The following is a 20340-nucleotide window of genomic DNA, read 5'->3' as shown; positions in this document are numbered from 1 at the left end:
TCTCTGTCTTATTTGAGACCTGCTCATTACAGAAAATCTTGCCCAACTTGTCATTTGAATCAAGAATTCCTCAACTTGCTTGTGGAATCCAACGTTAAACATTGCTTGATCTATGATCTTACATAATGCCAAAAAAGAATGAAAACTCAAAAAAATAGTTTTTCTAGCATAAACTCAACGAAACTTGGCTTTCGAGTAATTCTTCCACCGTTTAACAATGAACTGAGTTCTGCAACATTTAATAAGCTTTCGAACATCCCTTTTCATAGAAAAAAAGGCAATAATTATAGTGATAATCAATTTTGGGAAAATGCAAAGGGCTTGACCGTGATCAGTTGCATTTTTTCCACTAAACTTTTCCCTTGCAATACCCCATAGGATGAGAGTTAAACCAAATAAACTCATTCTTCCACGTTTCACCAGTCCTAGAAGAGCTCCTGCAACACAGAGGTAGCTTCCTGCAATAACCTGTCGTAAAATTCCCATGCATATCAGAAAACATTCCTCATTCTTGATTCTCTATTAAAACGCAGGATTTACAGTTATGAAGATTGGAATAGTTACTAATTTCTGTCTATCACAACATTGCAATATGCGAAGTAGACAATCAAATCTTGCATAGTAGTATTCTGCTTCATTTGAAGATGTTCAAGAAGTAATGTAAACTTTTCTCCCAAATGCAATGAATTTTTCAAGATTTCTCCTGGTAATACATGGCCTAAAGAGAATGAACGTTCGACGTACAAACCTCCAAGTGTCTGAGATTAGTTGTGAAACGAGCACCCCGCTTGTTAGACTTGTAAGGACTCAGCAGTTGACCCGGGCTTGGAATGGTTGTACCCTCCATGAAAGACGTTTTAACGGCTCCCGGATAGAGAAGGGCCTTCAAGAAAAGTTCAGGGGAAGCTTTACCAGCAATCAATTGGCACGCAACTACTTCTACTGGTGTTTGACAAATACCAATTCGACATGGAAATCTGAATAGCAACGAAAAACTATAAGCAATGAGAATATCATGAATCAGTCGAGCACCAAAAATAGATGAATGAACCAACATAGAATTCAATATGCTGAAATGCCAAATTAAATGCCAAGTTTTCAAACTCTTTCAAGAATCAAGAAATTAAATACTCAAAGTTCATGACCTCAAATTTTGGAATACATCAAACTTCACTTCTCTGAAGTTGGCTTCCTAAATAATGCCAAAATTTACAATCTCAACCATTTTCTCCATCAGCAGTGCCTAATTTTATGCTCTACATTGGAAACTTCAATCATAAAATCATTTTTTTAGCATCAAGAATTACTGGAAAATGTAGAATACTACTTATTCCTCCTTCTTGGGACCCTCTAAATTGATTTTCATGAAATCGCTTCACCTGTTCATGCAGGAGTAGTTCATACCAATATGAAGATTTCACCAATCCTGTGAACATTTTCTAGTTTCTACCTTTATTATATTACTAAAAAGTTACCAAAATGTCAAAATGATATATATCACTGCATGTCATCAATGCTTCCAAGAATTATAAAAAATCTAATATCAAATTCAAATAGAACCAATTCGTCCAGGAAAAACATAATGATAATTAATAGGACAAATTCAGAATCCTGAATCTCTGTATTTAATTAAAGATTATAAAACCTAGCAGTTAAGAACTTTGGGCATTGTTGGGATAGTGAAAGATGATGAGAAGATTCAGTAATAAATAAATTACCTGAAAAGTGGGATTTGCATAATTATGATGAAGAAATACATGCGAGAAGCCACATTCGATATGATTTTTGCCCATTTTCTTGATGAAAACCCCATGCCCACCAAATTTTGAAAACTGTTACTTTTTTTTTTCTTTTTGCCCTTATTTATTTATTTATTTTGGTGGGATCCTAAAACCAGTCATTAGATATCCATATTTGCCGTGTCGAATGCTTTCAATAAAATTTAGAGTTAATTATATTTATATTCTCTTTAAAAATATTAAATTATATTTTTTAAAAAAATATTAAAATTACAGTTACACCTCCGCTAAAAATTCTTGTTTTATACCTTACTTCATTTCGTTATGATTCGGAGTATCGAAACAGAGAATACCGACGTAAGCCAAAAAATAATATAAATTTTTAATTTTACTCCTCATTTAATATTCTCATATATATTTTTATACTTATAAAGAGATAAATAATATATATTATATATAGAGTAGAGTTAATCATTACTGTTGATATGGAATATTCTATAATTAGTCGATTGATATCTTGTATATTATGATTTGTTGTTTATAGGGGTGTAATTATGGCATAGCAAATACTTAGGATTCTAATTAGCATTCTTTTCTCTCTTACCAAGTTTAATGTTTGCTTGATAATTATATATATAATTGTGTCCTTTGATGTATAACACACAAAACATGGAAGAATTTCGTCTTTCATAGATTGTTTCTCTAGTTAATTTCATGGTACCAGAGCGGGTTTACAACCTTGACAGAAAATCAATCCACCACACCACTCGCCACCCTAATTCCGATCTAAATCTTGACTTGATTCACCTCGTTTTTTATGAATGAGAAAGCAACAACTTTCAGTGCTAAGAAAACGTCGGAGATGTCGTCGCAGTATTTCTTACACACATTAGATAGTCCTGGGGCAATCATCATCACCACATGTATGTTGAATGGCAATAATTACGACACGTGGGAGAAGGCGATGCCTTTGCGAGCAAAGAACAAGCTAAGATTTATTGATTGAAGTTCAAGGAAACCAGATTCGGATACCCTGGATTGCTTGTAACTCTATGTTGATATCTTGGATTTTTAATTTTATAGAAAGTCCATTCAACCCAGCATAGCATATGAGGAGACCGCTATGGCAATTCGGGATGACCTACGAGAGCACTTTTCTATCGAAAATGCGCCTCGGGTCCATGAATTAAAGGGTCAGATCGCTTCAACTAGACAACAAGGAATGACGGTAATGACATACTATACATAATTCAAAAGAATATGGGATGAACTCGCTAGTTACTCCAAAGTGCCAAATTGCACTTGTGGGAACTGCAATGATTTCCTTCCGGAACGAGAAGAGAGAAACTACAACAGTTTCTCATGAGACTTGATGTCGTTTTTGGAACAGTCAGGTCTCAAATACTAAAATTTGGACCTATTATCTACTGTGACTAAAGCCTATGCCATGATTACTAAGGAAGAAAGAGGGGTTGGGACGATCATAGATGTTTTGTGGAAGCTGTCAATTTGGAGGTAGAACCAAGAAACTATACAGGGCAGTTCAAAGTGAATAGTGGAAAGAAGGAATGAGAAAGAAGATTGTGGCTCTTGAGGCCAACAACACATGGACCCTTGAGCCCCTTCCGGAAGGAAAGAAACCTACTGATTGCCTTTGGGTGTATAAAATAAAATATAAAGCAAATGGGACAGCAGAGCGGTACAAGACACTCCTAAGGATTTACACAAGTAGAGGGTTTTGACTTTCATGAGACCTTCGCACCCGTTGCCAAGCCAGTATCAGTTCGTGTCTTTTTGGCATTGGTCGCTGCACGAGGATGGGAATTGCATCAGGTGGATGTGAACAACGCTTTTTTACATGGCGACCTCAATGGAGAAGTTTACATGGTGATCGTTTCTGTCGTCTTTGCAAGTCTATCTATGGGCTTCATCAAGCATCCTGAAATTGGTTCAGTAAACTAACTGGAGCCCTTAAGCGGTATGGTTTTATTCAATTCTTGGCAAGTTATTATTTGTTACTTATCATCGTAATAACATCTTTATAGGTCTTTTCGTATGTGTTGATGATATAATTTTGGCCAGAAACAATCATGATGCCTGAATGACATTCAAGTGTTATTTCCATAAGTGTTTTCGGATCAAGGATTTGGGTACGTTGAAGTTCTTCCTTGGAATTGAGGTTTCCTGATCACCTCTTGGCATCTCTTTGTGTCAAAGAGATATGCTTTGGATATCCTTGTTGAGACAGGTTTACTTGGAAGCAAACCGACTGACACGCCGATGGAACACGGCCATAAACTCGCTTTAGCCAGGGAAAGATGATGATTGTGCACCTACAGGCTGCTTGTAGAGCGTCTAATCTATTTAACAATCACTTGGCCTGAGACTCATACTCTGTTCATGTTCTTTTTTAATTTGCACAAGCACCTCGAAAAAAGCAATTTGAAGCGGTCTCCGTGTTTTAATATACATCAAGAGTAGTGAGGCAAGGAATTTTATTGCATGCTGATTGTGATTTGAAATTGCGAGCCTATTGTTATCCTGATTGGGCAAGTTGTCCAATTACACGTTGTTCTGTTACAGGATACTTTCTTATGCTCGAGAAATAGTCAATTACATGGAAGACAAGAAAACAGAGCACTATCTCGAGATCATGAGCAGAGGCCGAGTATCGAGCCATGGCTTCAACGACAAGTGAACTTGTATGCTAAAATCATTGTTAATGTCTCTCTTAGTAGATCATTAGCGACCGATGGAATTCTTTTATAACAACCAAGTTGTTATTCACATAAGCGATCGATCCAGTCTTTCATAAGATAACCAAACACAATGAAATAGATTGTCATTATATTCGCGAGCTAGTGCAAGAGAAGAACATTTCTACAATTCACATACATTCACAATTTTATCCCGCAGATATTTTTACGAGGGCACTAACTAGACCACAATTTCATTTCCGGTTGGGCAGGTTGGACGGATACGATGTATATGCACCAACTTGAGGGGAAATATTGATATAAAATATTCTATATTCAGTTGATTGATATATTGTATATTATCATTGGCTGATTTATAGGTGTATGATTATGGCATATTAGATCCTTAGGATTCTAATTAGTATTCTTTTCTCTCTTACGTGTTTAGTGTCTTCTTGACACTATATATATAACCATGCACTCCTTTGATGTATAATACGCAATATATAAAATCCTTCCTTCTTTCATAGCTTATTTCTCTAGTTAATTTCACAAATTCTCACTGTTGCTACATTCATATAGATTCATAAAGCAGCAGCGAGCCAAAAATTATGTTTGTGTCACTTGGGTTAATTGCAAAATACAAATATAATAATAAGGGTAAATTATAATGAATTTGTCTAAAATTTGGCATAATTACGAATATCTTTATCGATATCTTCTAAAGTTAGATGAAATTATTTAATTGTTGGATTGAGGCCTGATTGTCAATTTTGCCCTTATTAAACATTTTCTTTTAAAATTTATAAAAAAAAAATCAGATGAAGTGAATAAAACAATGTCCACTTAGTTTAATTCAAAAAATTTTAAAAAATAAGTAAAACTATATTTTATAATCCACAATGGCATTTTGGCCAATTTACCATATAACACGAAAGAAAGCCTAACGATGACTAATGGTAAATTCAAAGGGGTATTGCTAATTTTCCAAACAACAATAGAATATTTATAATTATGTCAAATTTCATAATAACTCATTGTAATTCATTTTTACTCCTCACAAAATGTATTATTACAAGCAAATTCATTTTTAATTTAATTCAACCAACCAACTTATATCTATCTAGCAAGAAATCACAAAGCTTTTTACATAGAACTACTTTTATTCGATTTAGTCCAAGATATATAGCGTATAGTTGGAACTTTTTCTCTTTTCGGACAGAGGGACCTACAACTTTCATTACAATTCATAGCACAGCAGTACGCTGCAAAGAAAGACGCAGAGGATTTGTTTTTGTTCATATATTCATTTGCCCTTTCACCACCCCCAAGAACCACACTTTCAGTGCTCATTTATTTAAACTACAATTGCAAAGGTACAAAAACCTCAGCAGTATTCTATGGCTGCTGTCATGTGGGTCAGATTTTAGTCCCAATATCTCCCCACACATCCCTATGCATAATCCACCCTGTCCGATCAGATCATACAACCTGTTTCATTTCATCAAAATTTGCCCACAACCTTAATTAGTAGAATCCTTTGTTCAAGATGTGGAGCAACCTTCCCTTTGATCTCCTAGCCAACATCTTCTCCTACCTCTCCCCGGATTCTTTGGCCAGGGCCAAGTCCGCCTGCCGGAGCTGGCACGCGGCCGCCGCATTGGCCGTGCCTCACCGCAATCCACCATGGTTCTTAGTATTACCGACCCGTGGTTGGGGCCCTTCTTGCTACGCCCACAATCCAGTAGGAGAGAATTGGCATGTTTTGCCTCTTGATCATAGCGTCAGCGCTCTTAGGCCAATTGCTTCGATTTTTGGCCTAGTGCTGTTGAGGGTCACCAGCAAGACTTGGCTTGAACTTGCAATAAGCAACCCTTTTACTAGACAATTCAGGACCCTCCCCAGGTTAAATGTAGCAAGAACTAATCCAGCTGTGGGATTGATACAACATAGTCCAACACAAAGCTGTGGGAATTTAGGTTTCAAGATTTACGTGGCTGGTGGGATGTCAGAGGCAGCTGGTGGTGGTGCAGTCTACCAGCCAACCATAGAGATGTATGACTCGTTACGCAACACGTGGCACATCGTCAACGAACCAATGCCAGTTGAGTTTGCAGTGAGGCTAACTGTGTGGACTCCCAATGAGAGCGTCTACTCTAAAGGGATACTGTATTGGATGACGTCTGCACGGGCTTATAGTTTGATGGGATTTGAAATCATGACGAATAAATGGAGAGAACTGAGCGTGCCAATGGCCGATAGGCTTGAGTTTGCGGCATTGGTGTTGAGAAACGGGAACCTGACGATTGTTGGAGGTACGTGCGACGGGCATGTGTGCGTATGGGAACTTGAGGGGGATGATTGGAGTGTGGTTGGGAAGGTGCCATTTGAATTGGGATTGAAATTCTTGGGGGGTAAGGTGAATTGGGGTGGTGTAAAATGTGTTGGGAGCAATGGAGCAGTCTGGTTGTATAGGGAAATTGGATCAGGGATGATACTATGGAGGGAGGTCATTGGTGGGGGAAAATGGGAGTGGAATTGGATCAAAGGGTGTTGTTCAATTAGAGGAAAGGAGATCAAGAATTTCCCAATCAAAGGGGTGTTGCTACATCCAAATCTTGCTCATGCTGCCTTCTAGTCGTCATGTTTGGACAACTAGCAGTCACCGGACACAGTCCTCGGCCGTACAAGACTGTCGTGTATGCTCTATGTAAGAATAAGTGCTTGTCATGTATTTTATGGTTCGTTTTCGCGTTTTTGCAAGAATGGATGATTTCTTGGACTCAGGTCTGCTATTATCAAGAATATTGTAAGAATCATGAAGCGTAGGTGAATGAGAGAGTTTCTTATTATTAGTTGATCAACAGGGCTTATTGGAATTGTTTATAAACAAAGACTGAAATTACTGTCTTTTCAGAGATCAATCAGACATCATATAATTAATTAGAGAAAATTGATGTTAATTTCGGAGGATGCAGCACTCAAACCAAGTACGGCAAGTCATGTGACTAAATAAAAACAAAAAAATCCTGACTTTTGTTTATTAGGTGAGATTTTTTAAAGTCAAATTCTATCAATATTTTTAACACAAAGTGACATTAGCCCCAAATTCATGTAGTACACATAAATATTATTATTTTATTTAACTGGCCCTAAATCAATTTGACAAAAACACAAAACTGCAGTGATTTAATCTATTCAAGATCTGGATCCAGATCCAGATTTTCGGGCATTCGTTCGAACTTTACTAAGTAATACGGCAACAGTGCAAATCATAGATTGCAGACTCCGTACTGTCTGGAAGTAACTATGAACAAGTAGCATAAGCTTCAACTCTCAATAATCTCATCCTCCAGTGTCAAACATTTTTCTTCTCAATTGATTCATTACATTGTAAAGAACAGAGTTTCACCTTGAGCAGAAGCGTTGTTGAAAGCCTATCAGTATCCTTGTTCTTTCGATAAGTAGCTGGTAAGTCATCTTCATATATCCAGTGAATACTGAAACCTCAACATGCGTTGTTTCTGCCCACCCTACAATGGAGAACATAAAAAACCGACAGCTCGAGTCAACCTGTGAGCTCTTCCATTTGACCCTAGTCATAATTGATAACAATGAAGATATCAGAAGTGATTGAATCTCTATAGGAGAGACGTATGTCGTAGGTCGAAAGATAAACGAGAGGCACCTGTGTGATGTACTGCTCTGCATCAGTTCGTCTCAGGAACATGATGGCATGTCGAGCTAAGTTTGCTACTTGATCACTGAGTGCAACCTCGCCAATATCATCAAGAACTCTGACTTTGATGTAGGGATCTTTTGGAGGAACCATATCCTGGGGAACACAGGAATAGTGTCAACTTGATGGGACCATGTTGCCTAATTATGTTTCAGTGTTTCAAGAATTAGCAAGATGAAACTAATAGAAATTTGATGGCAATAGACGAAACTCTTATTAAACACTTCTCCGCAGAGGGGTTTGAAGAGAGAATTATTACCACAGTCAAATGAAGATCAAGCTCGCTCATATATGATTGTAAAGTTGCTACATGATTTTTGAAATATTCTTTCTCAGTACTACTGAGTTTCTCTTCAATTTCTGCAGGGAGCACACTGTCAACCATCCATCCTAAACTTCTGATGACCTCTGCTCTATTGTATCTATAAATCCAGAGAACACGGATGTAAACCATAAAGAGATATAGTCTGTACTATAGGCCAGAGTAAAAACAAAAAAAGGATTCCTCAAGAAAGGATAAACAGAAAAAGAAACTGGACTGTTTTCTAATTACTCACATATAAGCCATGAGACAGCGTTTATTGCGGACCAGCGAGAGGTGATGGACCAGTGCTCCAAACTGATCAGATTTCAGAGCAGTTTGGAGGATCACCTTCTCAGCTTCTGATTTCCTCCTTTCGTCTTCTGAAATCTCCACTTCGTCCTCTGATCTCCTTTTATCTTTCAATTTGTTTTCATGCTCTTGTATTTTCCTGTAGTATCATCAAATTGAATAATTTTGAATATGAAATCATAATATATACCAAACAGGTTAGTTAGACCATTTCAGCTTCCACAGGCAGTCCATAAATTATAAAGCAGTTTTCTTTTTTTTTTTTAATGCAAAACATTGAAAGCACAGGAGAAGTGGAAGAGAGGGAAAATACAAAGTCTGGAAGAATCACATGCAGAGCACTGCAAAGGGGTTACCTCATTAAAGGCTGGAGGTGAAGGAGATGCCCTTCACATTCTTCAAGCACTTGAGCAAATAGGTCATTCTGTTTATGCATAGAAACCCATGTGAATCAAATAACCTGGGTAAGCCATATACAAGGAAAGTGAAAAGCAAAATTAAAATGATAACAGATGCCTGTGAGCTATCTTTTCTTTTTCATCAATAAGAATGACATCAAAATAAAAGCAAATGACAGGTTTTAGATGCCGAAGAATTTTTGTTATTTAGTTACAGCATCAGCTCCTCTGCATTCAGGGTCCTTTGCCCACACCCAACTCCCCAAGAGAAAGGACATAAAAAGATGAGTTACTATGTTTTATCAGCTTATATTTTACATAGCAAGCCCATGTGTTATTTGATTTATTGTCCTTGAGTCCAAAAGGTGACAAGCAAGCATTCCCTTACATCTGCAGTCCGCTCCTAATGAGAAACATAAACAGAATGTACTGCAAAATGAGAAAAGCATTCCTTCTCTTGAACATGGAATATTTTTCTTCTTGTTATACGTAAAGAGAAAATTTAAAATGGTATAACAACAAAAATAATCTCACAGGTGCTCAGTTCAATTCTCGGAAAACAGTGAAGCCTGACATAAAAAACGGAAAGAGGTCACAGAAATATTGGAAACAGCTCCATCATGTAATTTGATCCTGCTCCATCTATAATTAGCTAAGCACCAAACTGCATAGTTCTAGGAATCACTCTGTACGGTGGCCAAATATTTTGTCAAATGGCCATAAGCCAATAATGACATCAATTGGAGTCCAGGATACACATCCAATTTTAATTGGTATCATTTTCCATGTTAAAACGTTCTTGATCATTAATCATTTTGAGTCTGTCACAGCATCAATAGTAACAGGAATAGATAGAAACATGGAGCATACACTTAATATATATATCTTGTTCTACATTTTAAAAATAACATGGTTTTGAGTTATAATCTTCAAGGGACACAAATCAAACGAAACCCAAGAAAAAATTGTTCCCACTCAAAAGTAATCATGCCGTTTAGGAGTCGCTTTAATCTGTTAATACTTGAAAGAGAAGTGGACAATATATCCTCTTCAATTCAAATACAACATTTTCCTTTAATCCACTGAATATCGATCCTTTAGCCAAAAGAGATAGTATATTGAACATTTTGATCAGTCAATTACATCTTTAAAACATCCCCTAAATCTGCCCGTGGAAACGAATGGAACAAGCCTATGTGATAGCTTGGACGAACAATGCACCAGAATCAAGATAATTAACATAAACAAGATCAATGAAAAATGCAAGACAAAGAAGGCTCCAATATATTCCATAAACAAGAAGACCAAGTTGCTTACATTAAAAGTGCTAAGCTGCCCTGGTTCACTACTTGCAAATTCTTTCACCAACTCGCTTGCTTTTCTCGCATACATTATCCTCAGATATCAAATACCTCCCAGTTTTTGCTGCAAAATCCATCACAAGCATTTCATCAAACAATTTAGCTAACAAAATACCACTGCAGCAAAACTTCTTTCACTCAAAAAGAACAAGAGAAATACATACATAAAAGCACATAAATTATTGATGAGTGTCAACTAATCAATCAGAAGAATGAAGGAAATGGAAATTTGAGAAAAGGAGAAAATTCTGACGCAAAATAAAGCAGCGATCTCGGATGAGAGTTGATTAACTTAAGAAACTTTTGGGCGGGAAATTCTGGGGTAGGGCAAAATATAAAACCCCCGAAATTTGTATGGACCTGGGTTGGGCCCAGATATGAAGTGGAGCAATTCAGGGGCGGCAACAGGGCGGGTACGTGTGGACCCGCCCCGCTACAAAATCCGCCGTAGCGGGTCTGACCCGGTAGAGCCGGCTTCCTATTTGCAAGTATTCAAATGATTAGAACTATCAAATATCCTCAATTAGTCATCAACAATCTTCAAGAAGTAGCAACATCAACAATTTGAAACAACAACTCATGGACTGAAAATAGCTAATTACACCAACACACATAAGTACAAGTGCAGAATTTGAAAACAATTGAATGCAGCCAATGTAAAGTGTAAACCCATGGACTAAAATTACCTCTGGGTGGGCGACGGCGGAGGAAAGCGACAGAGGCGAGAGCCAGCGTGAATTTGAGAGAGCGTCCGGCGGCGGCAGTTGGCAGGAGAGAGAACGAGTGCAGAGAGAAGCGAGAACTGAGGAGAAATCGAGAGAGAGAGTGAGAGATTATGGCAGGTACGATATCAAAGTGGGAGCGTGTGTGAGAGAGTAGAGTGAAGAGAACAGAGAAAAATCAATATTTACATAAAAAAAAAGTTAATTATAATAAAAATCTGGCGGGCCTGTCATCGTGGACCCAAATCCAGCCCCGGATCCGAAATGGTTCTAATTTTTAGGACCGATTCTGTGCCCGAAACTCATCTTTTGGATCCCAAATAAATTAGACCTGTGAATGAATTGGATAAGATTCCATCTAAATTCATACCCTGACCCAATAAAATAGTAAATGTATAAACAATGGGACCCAAGACCCAATAAATTCCAAACCCGCTAGACCCGATTTTTCAGCTTGGGTCGATATTTTATTTATTTATTTTAAATAAACACGTAATATTTCATCCAACTCCACCGATCTCAAGTTAACAAAAATCAGTCCACCACTATATAAGAAAACATAAGTCAACGTATTAATAGATAAACACATCAACCTGGGAAGCATCTGTTGGAATATTGAAAGACTGTACCGTAGAAAATCACTGTCTTGAAAGCGAAATTTCGGTACTACCGCGGTGCAGATAGTATAAACCGATCGCTCCCCAAGATTAACACAGCTATTACTTTCTTACACGCGCACTCGTGGAAGAAAGCTTGCAACAACGAACAAAATATAAAACTCATAAGTGAAAGAAATGAAATGAGCTAGAAGAGGAGAGCTCTAAGCTTTTTTGGTGTGACAAATGAATGAGAAGTCATGCCTATTTATAGAGCGATGAATAAGTAGATAAAATCAATTGAACTTATCCAATCCTTAATTGACTAAGTAGATAAAATCAATTGGACTTATCCAATCCTTAATCCAACGGATATAATAGAATAAAAGAGGATGTGTTGGTTAATAGCTAAAAATAGGGTAAGGGACTTGGTCTTCTTATTAGTCATTCCTTACAATCCCCCACAAATGACTAATATAGAAGAAGAATATGATTTCTGAGTGAAGGAATAGATATACTTAAGCATTAATATCTTTCGATTGAATTAATGCGTAGTGAAGTGAGGCAATCAATTTGGCTAACGAGAGTGATATGACTCTTGAACTTTCGATAGTTCAAATTGAGACCCCCACAATCACGTATGAATTCCTTAGTGTTCGTTGTTCCGCGATAAAGTTCCGAGCGCTATTAATGGCCATGCGCTTATACCTTGGGTTCAAATGAGTGCTCTAGAAAGAACTTTCATTTTTCTTTCATAGAAGGCGACCCACCTCCACACTCAACACAGATAGCTTCATCAAGTCTATAGACCACTCAACAACTGAGCTATGAGGCTATCTTCCTGAACAGAGTCAGAGTTATCCATCAAGTCCTTATTAGGACCACCCAAACACAGGGCTATGGATTTATATGGTCAATACCATATTTCATCAATCAAGGGATTTTAACCCCATTGCTCTTGAAGACTCAAAGATAATTCTCCTGGTTAGTCCTTTAGTGAGAGGATCTGCCAAGTTCCTCTCGGACCTCACATAATCCAGGGAGATGATCCCATTCTTTAGAAGTTCTTTCACTGCTTCATGTCTGATACGAATATGTCTCCTTTTGCCATTGTAAGCATAGTTCTTGGCAATTCCAATAGCAGCTTGGGAGTCATAGTGCAGAGACACTGGCACAGTTGACCCCCACAAGGGCACATCTCCCAATAAGTTTCTCAGCCACTCTGCTTCTTGACCCAAGACTCCGGCGGTTGTAGAGTTTTCCATGAAGACACACTCGTCGTCCGTTGCGTTGCTAAGTTCATGGAATAGTGTTTTGTTGGAGCAGAAATGTCTGGACGCTCCAGTGTCTAGTATCCAGTCTTCTTTGTTCTCTATCAAGTTGGCTTCTACAACTACCGCATCGATGATCTCATCATTTTCTACATCTATCAAGTTGACTTGTGGAGTTGATTTAGTGGTTGGATTTTGGTTTGTCTTTTGTTGATCCTTTCTATGGTAGCATTGGTACGCTTTGTGTCCTAGCTTCCCACAGCAGTAGCACGATATTTTGTGCTTTTGGATCTTGATGTCAGGTCCTTTGAACGTCTTGTGTTGATTGTTCTTTTGAAAGCCTTTTATTTTATTCTGGGGAAACCTGTTTTTAAATCCAGCAGACTCAACAAGGTTAACTTTAACTGAAACAGAAAAGAGAGAAGTTTCCTTATCTTTTAGACGATTTGCTTCCTCCGTTCTCATATGGCTGATTAGTTCTTGAAGTGTTAGATCCTTTTTCTTGTGCTTCAAGTGGTTGCGATATTCACTCCAAGTAGGAGGGAATTTCTCCAATAGTACGTTGGCTTGTAAAATTTCACACATTTTCATGCCCTCGCTTAGCACTTCAGTTACTAGGTTCTCGTACTCATGAATTTGGTCCATTATAGGCTTCTCACCAACCATTTGAAATTGAAGCCATTTGCCGACGACATATTTTTTTCTTCCAGCGTCATCACCTCCGTATCTTGCCTCCATTGTAGTCCAGATTTCTTTAGCACTCTTATAGTTGACAAATAAATCGAACAGAGAATTGTTCATATGATTCAGCATATGACCTCTCACTGTTTTATTATCTCTGTCGTATTTCAGTTTTGTCTCGTGCTCAGATTTTGTAGTCGTCCCTTCTGCTGGAATTGCCACTGCAGTAATGGCAAGAGTGGAGATTTCAGCTGGAGTTTCCGGTGGATTTTGGAACAGCACATAGTCCACGTCCAATTGTTCAAAAAATATGAGCAACTTTTATGACCATCGTTTATAGTTGGTCCCGTCAAGTGGCTCTAGTTTGGAGAGGTCAGACAGTGTTTTAGCAATTGGAACAGCCATTATAACAAATTTCGCTTTCAACTTGTTAGAATATTGAAAGACTGTGCCGTGGAAAACCACTGCCTTGAAAGCGAAATTTCGGTACTACCGTGGTGCAGATAGTATAAACCGATCGCTCCCCAAGGTTAACACAGCTATTACTTTCTTACATGCGCACTCGTGGAAGAAAGCTTGGAACAACGAACAAAATATAAAACTCAGAAGTGAAAGAAATGAAATGAGCTAGAAGAGGAGAGCTCTAAGTTTTTTTGGTGTGACAAATGAATGAGAACTCATGCCTATTTATAGAGCCATGACTAAGTAGATGAGATCAATTGGACTTATCCAATCCTTAATTGACTAAGTAGATAAAATCAATTGGACTTATCCAATCCTTAATTGACAAAGTAGAAAAATCAATTGGACTTATCCAATCCTTATCCAACGGATATAATAGAATAAAAGAGGATTTGTTGGTTAATAGCTAAAAATAGGGCAAGGGACTTGGTCTTCTTATTAGTCATTCCTTACAGCATCTACTGATGAACATACAAGATGAATACATCTATGTTTTGAAAAATGTTAGTTTATTGTTTAAAAAAAAAAAAGCTTTGGCAAATCAAGATGAATAATGCATGTGATATATGTAAATAATATAAAACGTCTGGCCTGTAGGAGTCACGTCACTTGACGCTGTCCTAAGATCGTGATGGCCTCCCTCCATGTAGGTACTATCGGCTCACTACCACCCTAAGATAAAATCCAAAAAGGCCTCAACTAGTGTCTTCTATTGTGAGTACGTTCACAAGAAGACTAGAGAACTAGACCTTATCAAGTTGCCCAAAAATAATGTAATAAGAAGAATAAGAGTGTGAGAATTGAGATGCAAGAGTGAGTTGTGTGTGTGCCTAGACCCTTTGGACCTCTCCTATTTATAGTGTTAGGATAGGACATGTAACACCCAAAAATTTAATAGAAATAATGGTCATTAGTGGGGTGTTACAAAATTAAATAGGGTGTTACACAATTTAATTTGAAAATTAAAATCAAATTTTAACAATCCCCCACAAGTTTAAAAACTTCAAATGACATATAAACAAATACAATAGGGCAACTGAATACTATGCAATTGGTGCAAGAGCCTTCCGGGCTTGAGCCTACACTTAGTATTGACGATTTCCATTTGAGAGAGTCATAATGGACTACGCCTTCAATTAGGTCCCTTGGCCAAATTTCAATATGTCATACACACAGTATGGACATCGGTCCTTGTTCAAAGCGAGTTAGCGCTGTTAACGGCCATGCACTGTTAACGGCCATGCCCAAACCCATAGCTACGGCCTCATAGCAACTCTCATTTAGGTGAAACCTCCAAGGGTACGTGTGAACTATACCCCGCGGAATTTCCTCCTTGGTCTCATTAAGGGTTAAATCCTGACCTAACATCACACTCTTAAAGCACTATCACCATAGGGATGAGAATGCTCTCCTAAAAAAGTAGTGCTAAACAAGTCAAGCATTACAGGTTAAGAGTTTTGGATTCCAAAAACTCTGAGCGGAATGACGCGCCGCACTAAGCTGAGAATTTCTTGAATTTCAAATTGAGATCTGAGTGCTGCTAATTGCTATAGTAGTAGATCGAGGGTTTTGAATTGAGTGAATTGAGGGTTCCAAGTGCGTTTTGTCCCGCGTAAGAATAGTTGAAATTTTATGTACAAAAGTCGTCGAAATTAGGATTTTGCATGGGAGACGCGACACTGGGGAGGAAGACAATGGAAATTGGCTCCTCTCCGGATACAAACGATTGCTTTAGCAATATTGGGGATGGAGGTCGGATTCCTATGGATAAAAGAGAAGTTGACGATGGGGGGGGGGGGGGGATAAATCGTATCTAGGGTTTGGCCAAGCGAACCCTGGCGATGGCAATGGAGAAAGTGATGCAAACCAGTCGCTGGCCAAATTCAATGTTGAGGAGTTCTTGAATCTAGCGTACAAAGTGGTTGATGGTGACTATGCATCCATGGATGCGCTGAAATAATTCCAGGTGCGGTGGGAAGCCAAATTTGGCTGATGTGGGTCGAAACAGGAGGCGGTGGCGCCGGTTACACGTCAACAGCCATGGAAAATGCTGGTGCCAATGTCTATGACTGGAAAACGCACAGGAGAAATACATATCCCACCGGAAAAGAGGATTATAGTGCCTGAACATGCGAAAGCTGTTGTTGCAGCAGAGTATGGCGACGAGCAGCAGGTTCCGGCTGGTTGCTCGCAGACTGTTCCGACGAAGGGCCGTATAGATGGGTTGGGCGTTGATGATGATAATCGGGCTGAATTTCATGTGGATGACTGTCCTGATGTGGCACACGTACGTGGTGATGTGGAGGCTGACATGGCGAGTAATGGGCGGGATGAGGTGGACTGCGTGGGTTCGAAGAATGCGATAAATGCTGATGTCCAGTTGGAGAAACAGGTGCATCATGTGGATAAAGTTCATGCAATGGCATACAAACAAGCTCCTAAGGTATAATTTGCTCCCACCGGGTTATTTATTGGCAATGTTCCGTTGCATGCATGTCCTGAGCCTGTTGTGGATGATAAAATAGCTGATGCTTTTAATAATTCCTCCCGAAAAACTTTATCGTATATTGCTCTGATGATATAAAATGGTGAGATCATTGTACGTCCGACACTTGATTCCATCCAAAAGGGTTCTCGATGATGGAGATCTACGGCTGTGGGATATTTCCTTGGGAAACGGCCTTATTTTCATCACTTCAAGGAGTATGCCAAATCTGTATGGCCAGCTTTGTGTGAGGTTAATGCGACTGCAAATGAGTTCTTTTTCTTCCAATTCAAAACAGTTATTGACATGGAAGAGTTTATTGAAGGGGGACCGTGGTTGTTCCAGGGACAACCTATTGTCCTGCAAAAGTGGGAACCAGGTATGGTGATGAGAAAGCTCAAGCATACGCAAGTTCCTATTTGGATCTGGTTACGTGATCTTCCAATTAAACTATGGACTGAGGAAGGGCTTAGCACGGTGGCTAGTGGTGTGGGGAAACTGTTGTATCTGGACGCCATTACGAGAGCATGCACAAGACTGGATTTCGCTCGTGTGTGTGTAATGCTTGATATCAGCTCTAAACTGCCAAAACATATTATCATGATGAGTCCTGATGAAGATGGGGGAGAATAGCCCTGTAAGATCGACATTGAGTATGTGTGGTTGCCGCAAAAGTATACTAGTTGTATGACGTTAGGTCATAGTGCCAAAGAGTGTGGGGTGAAGAAAGTGGTCCAATCTACCAAGCTTCCGGTGATTGTCTATGTACCGAAATTGGGTCCTGCTCGAGATGGTTGTGAGAAGGGGACTAACCAGTCAACTTGTAGCGAGCAAGTTGAAAATCGAGACATACTAACAAAGGAGACGGGGCCGAGTCGAGTGGATAAGGATAAGGCCATTGTTACCTATAATGCTTTTGATGCTTTGCACTTGATTGATGAAGCAAATGAAGCTCTTGGGGGTCCTAAAGCATGCAGCCCCTTGTGCCTTGAACCATGTTGAACGTTGGCATATGGAATGTTCATGGCCTGAACAAGCAGGACCACCAACTAGCTGTCAGAGATCTAGTTGCCGAGTTCAGGTTACAGTTATTTGGTCTTATTGAAACTCGTGTTCAGTTAAATAATGTTGCTCGTATTCAGTCTTTCTTAATGCCCCAGTGGAAATGGTTTGTGGATTATGCAACTGTTGGTACCGTATTTGGTTGGCATGGGATGATAGCTTAATTGATGTTGATGTGCTATCGTCGGGATCTCAATTTATCCATGCTCGTATTACATTTAGAGCCTTGCATAATCCTGTTATCATTACTATTATTTATGGTGCTAATGAGGTGGCTGCTAGGAGGGATCTTTGGGGTACCTTGGAGGCTTTAGCTCTAAATTGTGTTGATAGCCCATGGATGGTTGGAGGGGATTTCGATGCAGTTAGAGATCTTAGTGAAGTTTGTGGTACATCGGGCGATATAAGGATGGCGATGGAGGAATTCAATTCCTGTATTCAGAATAGTGGACTCTTACCATTGCCTATGCAGGGTGAATGGTTTACTTGGCATAACTACAGTGCTAGCCCGCGTAACCTTTGGAAGCGGTTGGATAGGATCCTCACGAATGACATTTGGATGTTGAGATATCCGACGCTGTCCTATACATGCCTCACCCCCCGTACGTCTGATCATTCGCCCTTGGTGATTTTTGGGGACTCTTAGAGGCAGTTTGGAGGTATGTATCGATTGATAACTACCTTACGCTCTCACCGTCTTTTATCTCACGAGTGAAGCAGATTTGGCAGCATGAGATAGTTGGTATACCTATGTATGCGGTCACTCGAAAGTTGAAAGCCTTGAAACCTATTTTCCGTGAACTAAGAAGGGAGAAAGGGAACCTTTCGCATAACGTCCAGCTTGCAAAAGGATTTCTTGACATGGTGCAAAATCTGGTAAGTTTGAATAGACATGATAAGCTTTACATATATTTAGAGCATTGTTGTTGATTAGTGTATGCAAAAGTAGCAAAGTTGGAACATAATATGTTACAACAGAGGGCAAAGATGCAGTGGATGAAGGAAGGAGACCAGTGTACACGTGTATTCTTTCGCAAGATTGCACATCGACGTGCAGTAAAGAGGGTGTTACAGATTAACGATGGTTATGGGGTCACCCAGACCAATCCTGATGCAGTGAGTGAGGAGTTTGTCTCCTATTATTAGTCCTTACTTGGCGAAAATTGACAATGGGAAGTGTTGGATCTGCGATTTTTGCGCCCTTTGGCACTACATCTTGTGGATGAGGACGAAGCCTCGCCGCTTATCAAGTCTTTCACGGCTGAGGATGTGAAACTTGCAATGTTTGATATAGTAGAAGACAAAGCTCGAGGACCAGATGGCTATTCGTCGGGGTTTTTTAAAACTGCATGGACAGTCATGGGTGATGAAGTCACTAGAGCTGTCTTGAATTTCTTTGCTAAGGGGAAACTTTTAAAGCAAGTCAATTGTACGCTCTTGGCGGTTATTCCCAAGGTACACTCCCCTATTACTGTAGCTGACTTTCATCCCATTTCTTGTTGCAATGTGATTTATAAGGTTATTGCTAAGCTACTGGTCCAATATTTGAGTGTGGTCTTGGGCAAGCTTGTTAGTCCTTGTCAGGCGGCTTTCATACCTGGCAGGAGTATTGGGGATAATATCATGATGGCACAAGAGTTATTCACTGGATATAATCAGAAGAGATTACCTCCACGGTGTGCCTTGAAAGTGGACATATGTAAAGCATATGATACTGTGGAGTGAGATTTCCTCCTTGCCACACTTCAATTATTCGGGTTCCCGGTCATATTTATGAGATGGATTGAAGAGTGTATTACAACACCACCATTCTCGGTGGGATTGAATTGGAAGATACACAGTTTTTTTGTGGGCTCAAGAGGGCTTTGCCAAGGTGATCCTCTATCTCCATACCTCTTTGTCCTTGTTATGAAAGTGATGCACTTGGTCTTCCTCCAAATTATTGAGCAAGATGGACGCTTCCAGTTTCATTGGAAATGTCAAGCCTCCAATATCTTCCAACTGGGTTTCACCGATAATGTTATCTTATTCAGTCGAGCAACGGTGGACTCTATATGTGTATTCAAGGACGGACTGGATCGCTTTGATGATTGGTCGGGGCTTCGGTTAAATGCGCAAAAAAGTCATCTCATACTGTCCCGAGCTGCTCAAGGAACGAAAGAGGAGCTGCTGACGATGCTTGAGTTCCAGGAGGGACAACTGCCGATGAGGTATTTAGGACTCCCCTTAATATCGTCTAGACTTTCGATATCTGACTGCCTACCTTTGTTGAATAAAATTGAGTCTCGTATTGCTGGATGGGAGGGGTTGGCTTTATCATATGCAGGACGAGTGCAAATTATTAAATATATGCTTTCATCTCTTAGTATTTATTGGTCTTCGGCTTTCATTCTCCCAAAAACGGTCATTAATGAAATTGAAAAACGCTTACGGAAGTTCCTATGGAAAGGCACGGGGAGTAGTGGGTATGCTAAAGTTGCTTGGAGGGAGGTGTGTAAACCGAAGGATGAGGGGG

General features: G+C 39.3%; 5 protein-coding genes and 1 long non-coding RNA gene across 9 annotated transcripts; 3 read left to right on the top strand and 3 right to left on the bottom strand.

The window, feature by feature from the left end:
- Positions 1 to 26: 26 nt before the first annotated feature.
- On the bottom strand, positions 27 to 1879 carry LOC105157534 (uncharacterized). The gene is made up of 3 exons (XM_088878556.1): positions 1719 to 1879; positions 749 to 977; positions 27 to 468 (listed from the first exon to the last, which is right to left on the bottom strand). The coding sequence occupies exons 1-3, from the start codon at positions 1811 to 1813 to the stop codon at positions 175 to 177; spliced, it is 618 nt and encodes a 205-aa protein (XP_088734682.1). The 5' UTR covers positions 1814 to 1879; the 3' UTR covers positions 27 to 174.
- A 540-nt stretch (positions 1880 to 2419) lies between these two features.
- LOC148788690 (uncharacterized) lies at positions 2420 to 4206 on the top strand. Its single transcript, XR_016064833.1, has 2 exons — positions 2420 to 3717; positions 3822 to 4206. It is a non-coding gene; the product is annotated as an uncharacterized LOC148788690 (long non-coding RNA).
- A 1509-nt stretch (positions 4207 to 5715) lies between these two features.
- LOC105157532 (F-box/kelch-repeat protein At3g61590) lies at positions 5716 to 7299 on the top strand. The gene has a single exon (XM_011073938.3). The coding sequence runs from the start codon at positions 5985 to 5987 to the stop codon at positions 7071 to 7073; it is 1089 nt and encodes a 362-aa protein (XP_011072240.1). The 5' UTR covers positions 5716 to 5984; the 3' UTR covers positions 7074 to 7299.
- A 379-nt stretch (positions 7300 to 7678) lies between these two features.
- PSF1 (partner of SLD five 1) lies at positions 7679 to 11415 on the bottom strand. 4 transcript variants are annotated; one of them, XM_011073932.3, is made up of 7 exons: positions 11233 to 11415; positions 10503 to 10610; positions 9144 to 9211; positions 8732 to 8926; positions 8434 to 8596; positions 8124 to 8270; positions 7679 to 7968 (listed from the first exon to the last, which is right to left on the bottom strand). In XM_011073932.3, exons 2-7 carry the CDS (start codon positions 10575 to 10577, stop codon positions 7918 to 7920), a joined length of 699 nt encoding a protein of 232 aa, XP_011072234.1. In that variant the 5' UTR covers positions 10578 to 10610; positions 11233 to 11415; the 3' UTR covers positions 7679 to 7917. The 4 variants fall into 4 exon arrangements, with proteins under 4 accessions (XP_011072234.1, XP_011072238.1, XP_011072237.1 ...); XM_011073936.3 differs by having other exon boundaries at positions 7679 to 8030; positions 11233 to 11413; XM_011073935.3 differs by lacking the exon at positions 11233 to 11415 and adding an exon at positions 10800 to 10933.
- A 1378-nt stretch (positions 11416 to 12793) lies between these two features.
- On the bottom strand, positions 12794 to 13873 carry LOC148788689 (uncharacterized). The gene has a single exon (XM_088878094.1). The coding sequence runs from the start codon at positions 13871 to 13873 to the stop codon at positions 12794 to 12796; it is 1080 nt and encodes a 359-aa protein (XP_088734220.1).
- Positions 13874 to 17928: 4055 nt separating this feature from the next.
- On the top strand, positions 17929 to 19550 carry LOC105157594 (uncharacterized). The gene is made up of 4 exons (XM_011074006.2): positions 17929 to 18450; positions 18546 to 18701; positions 18804 to 18941; positions 19053 to 19550. The coding sequence occupies exons 1-4, from the start codon at positions 17929 to 17931 to the stop codon at positions 19548 to 19550; spliced, it is 1314 nt and encodes a 437-aa protein (XP_011072308.2).
- The last annotated feature ends 790 nt before the right edge of the window (positions 19551 to 20340 follow it).

Source organism: Sesamum indicum, linkage group LG3, assembly GCF_026168435.1.
Source record: "Sesamum indicum cultivar Baizhima isolate 11 linkage group LG3, ASM2616843v1, whole genome shotgun sequence".
NCBI lineage: Eukaryota > Viridiplantae > Streptophyta > Magnoliopsida > Lamiales > Pedaliaceae > Sesamum > Sesamum indicum.
Note: the sequence above shows the minus strand (reverse complement) of the source record. Positions and strands in the feature narration are given on the sequence as shown.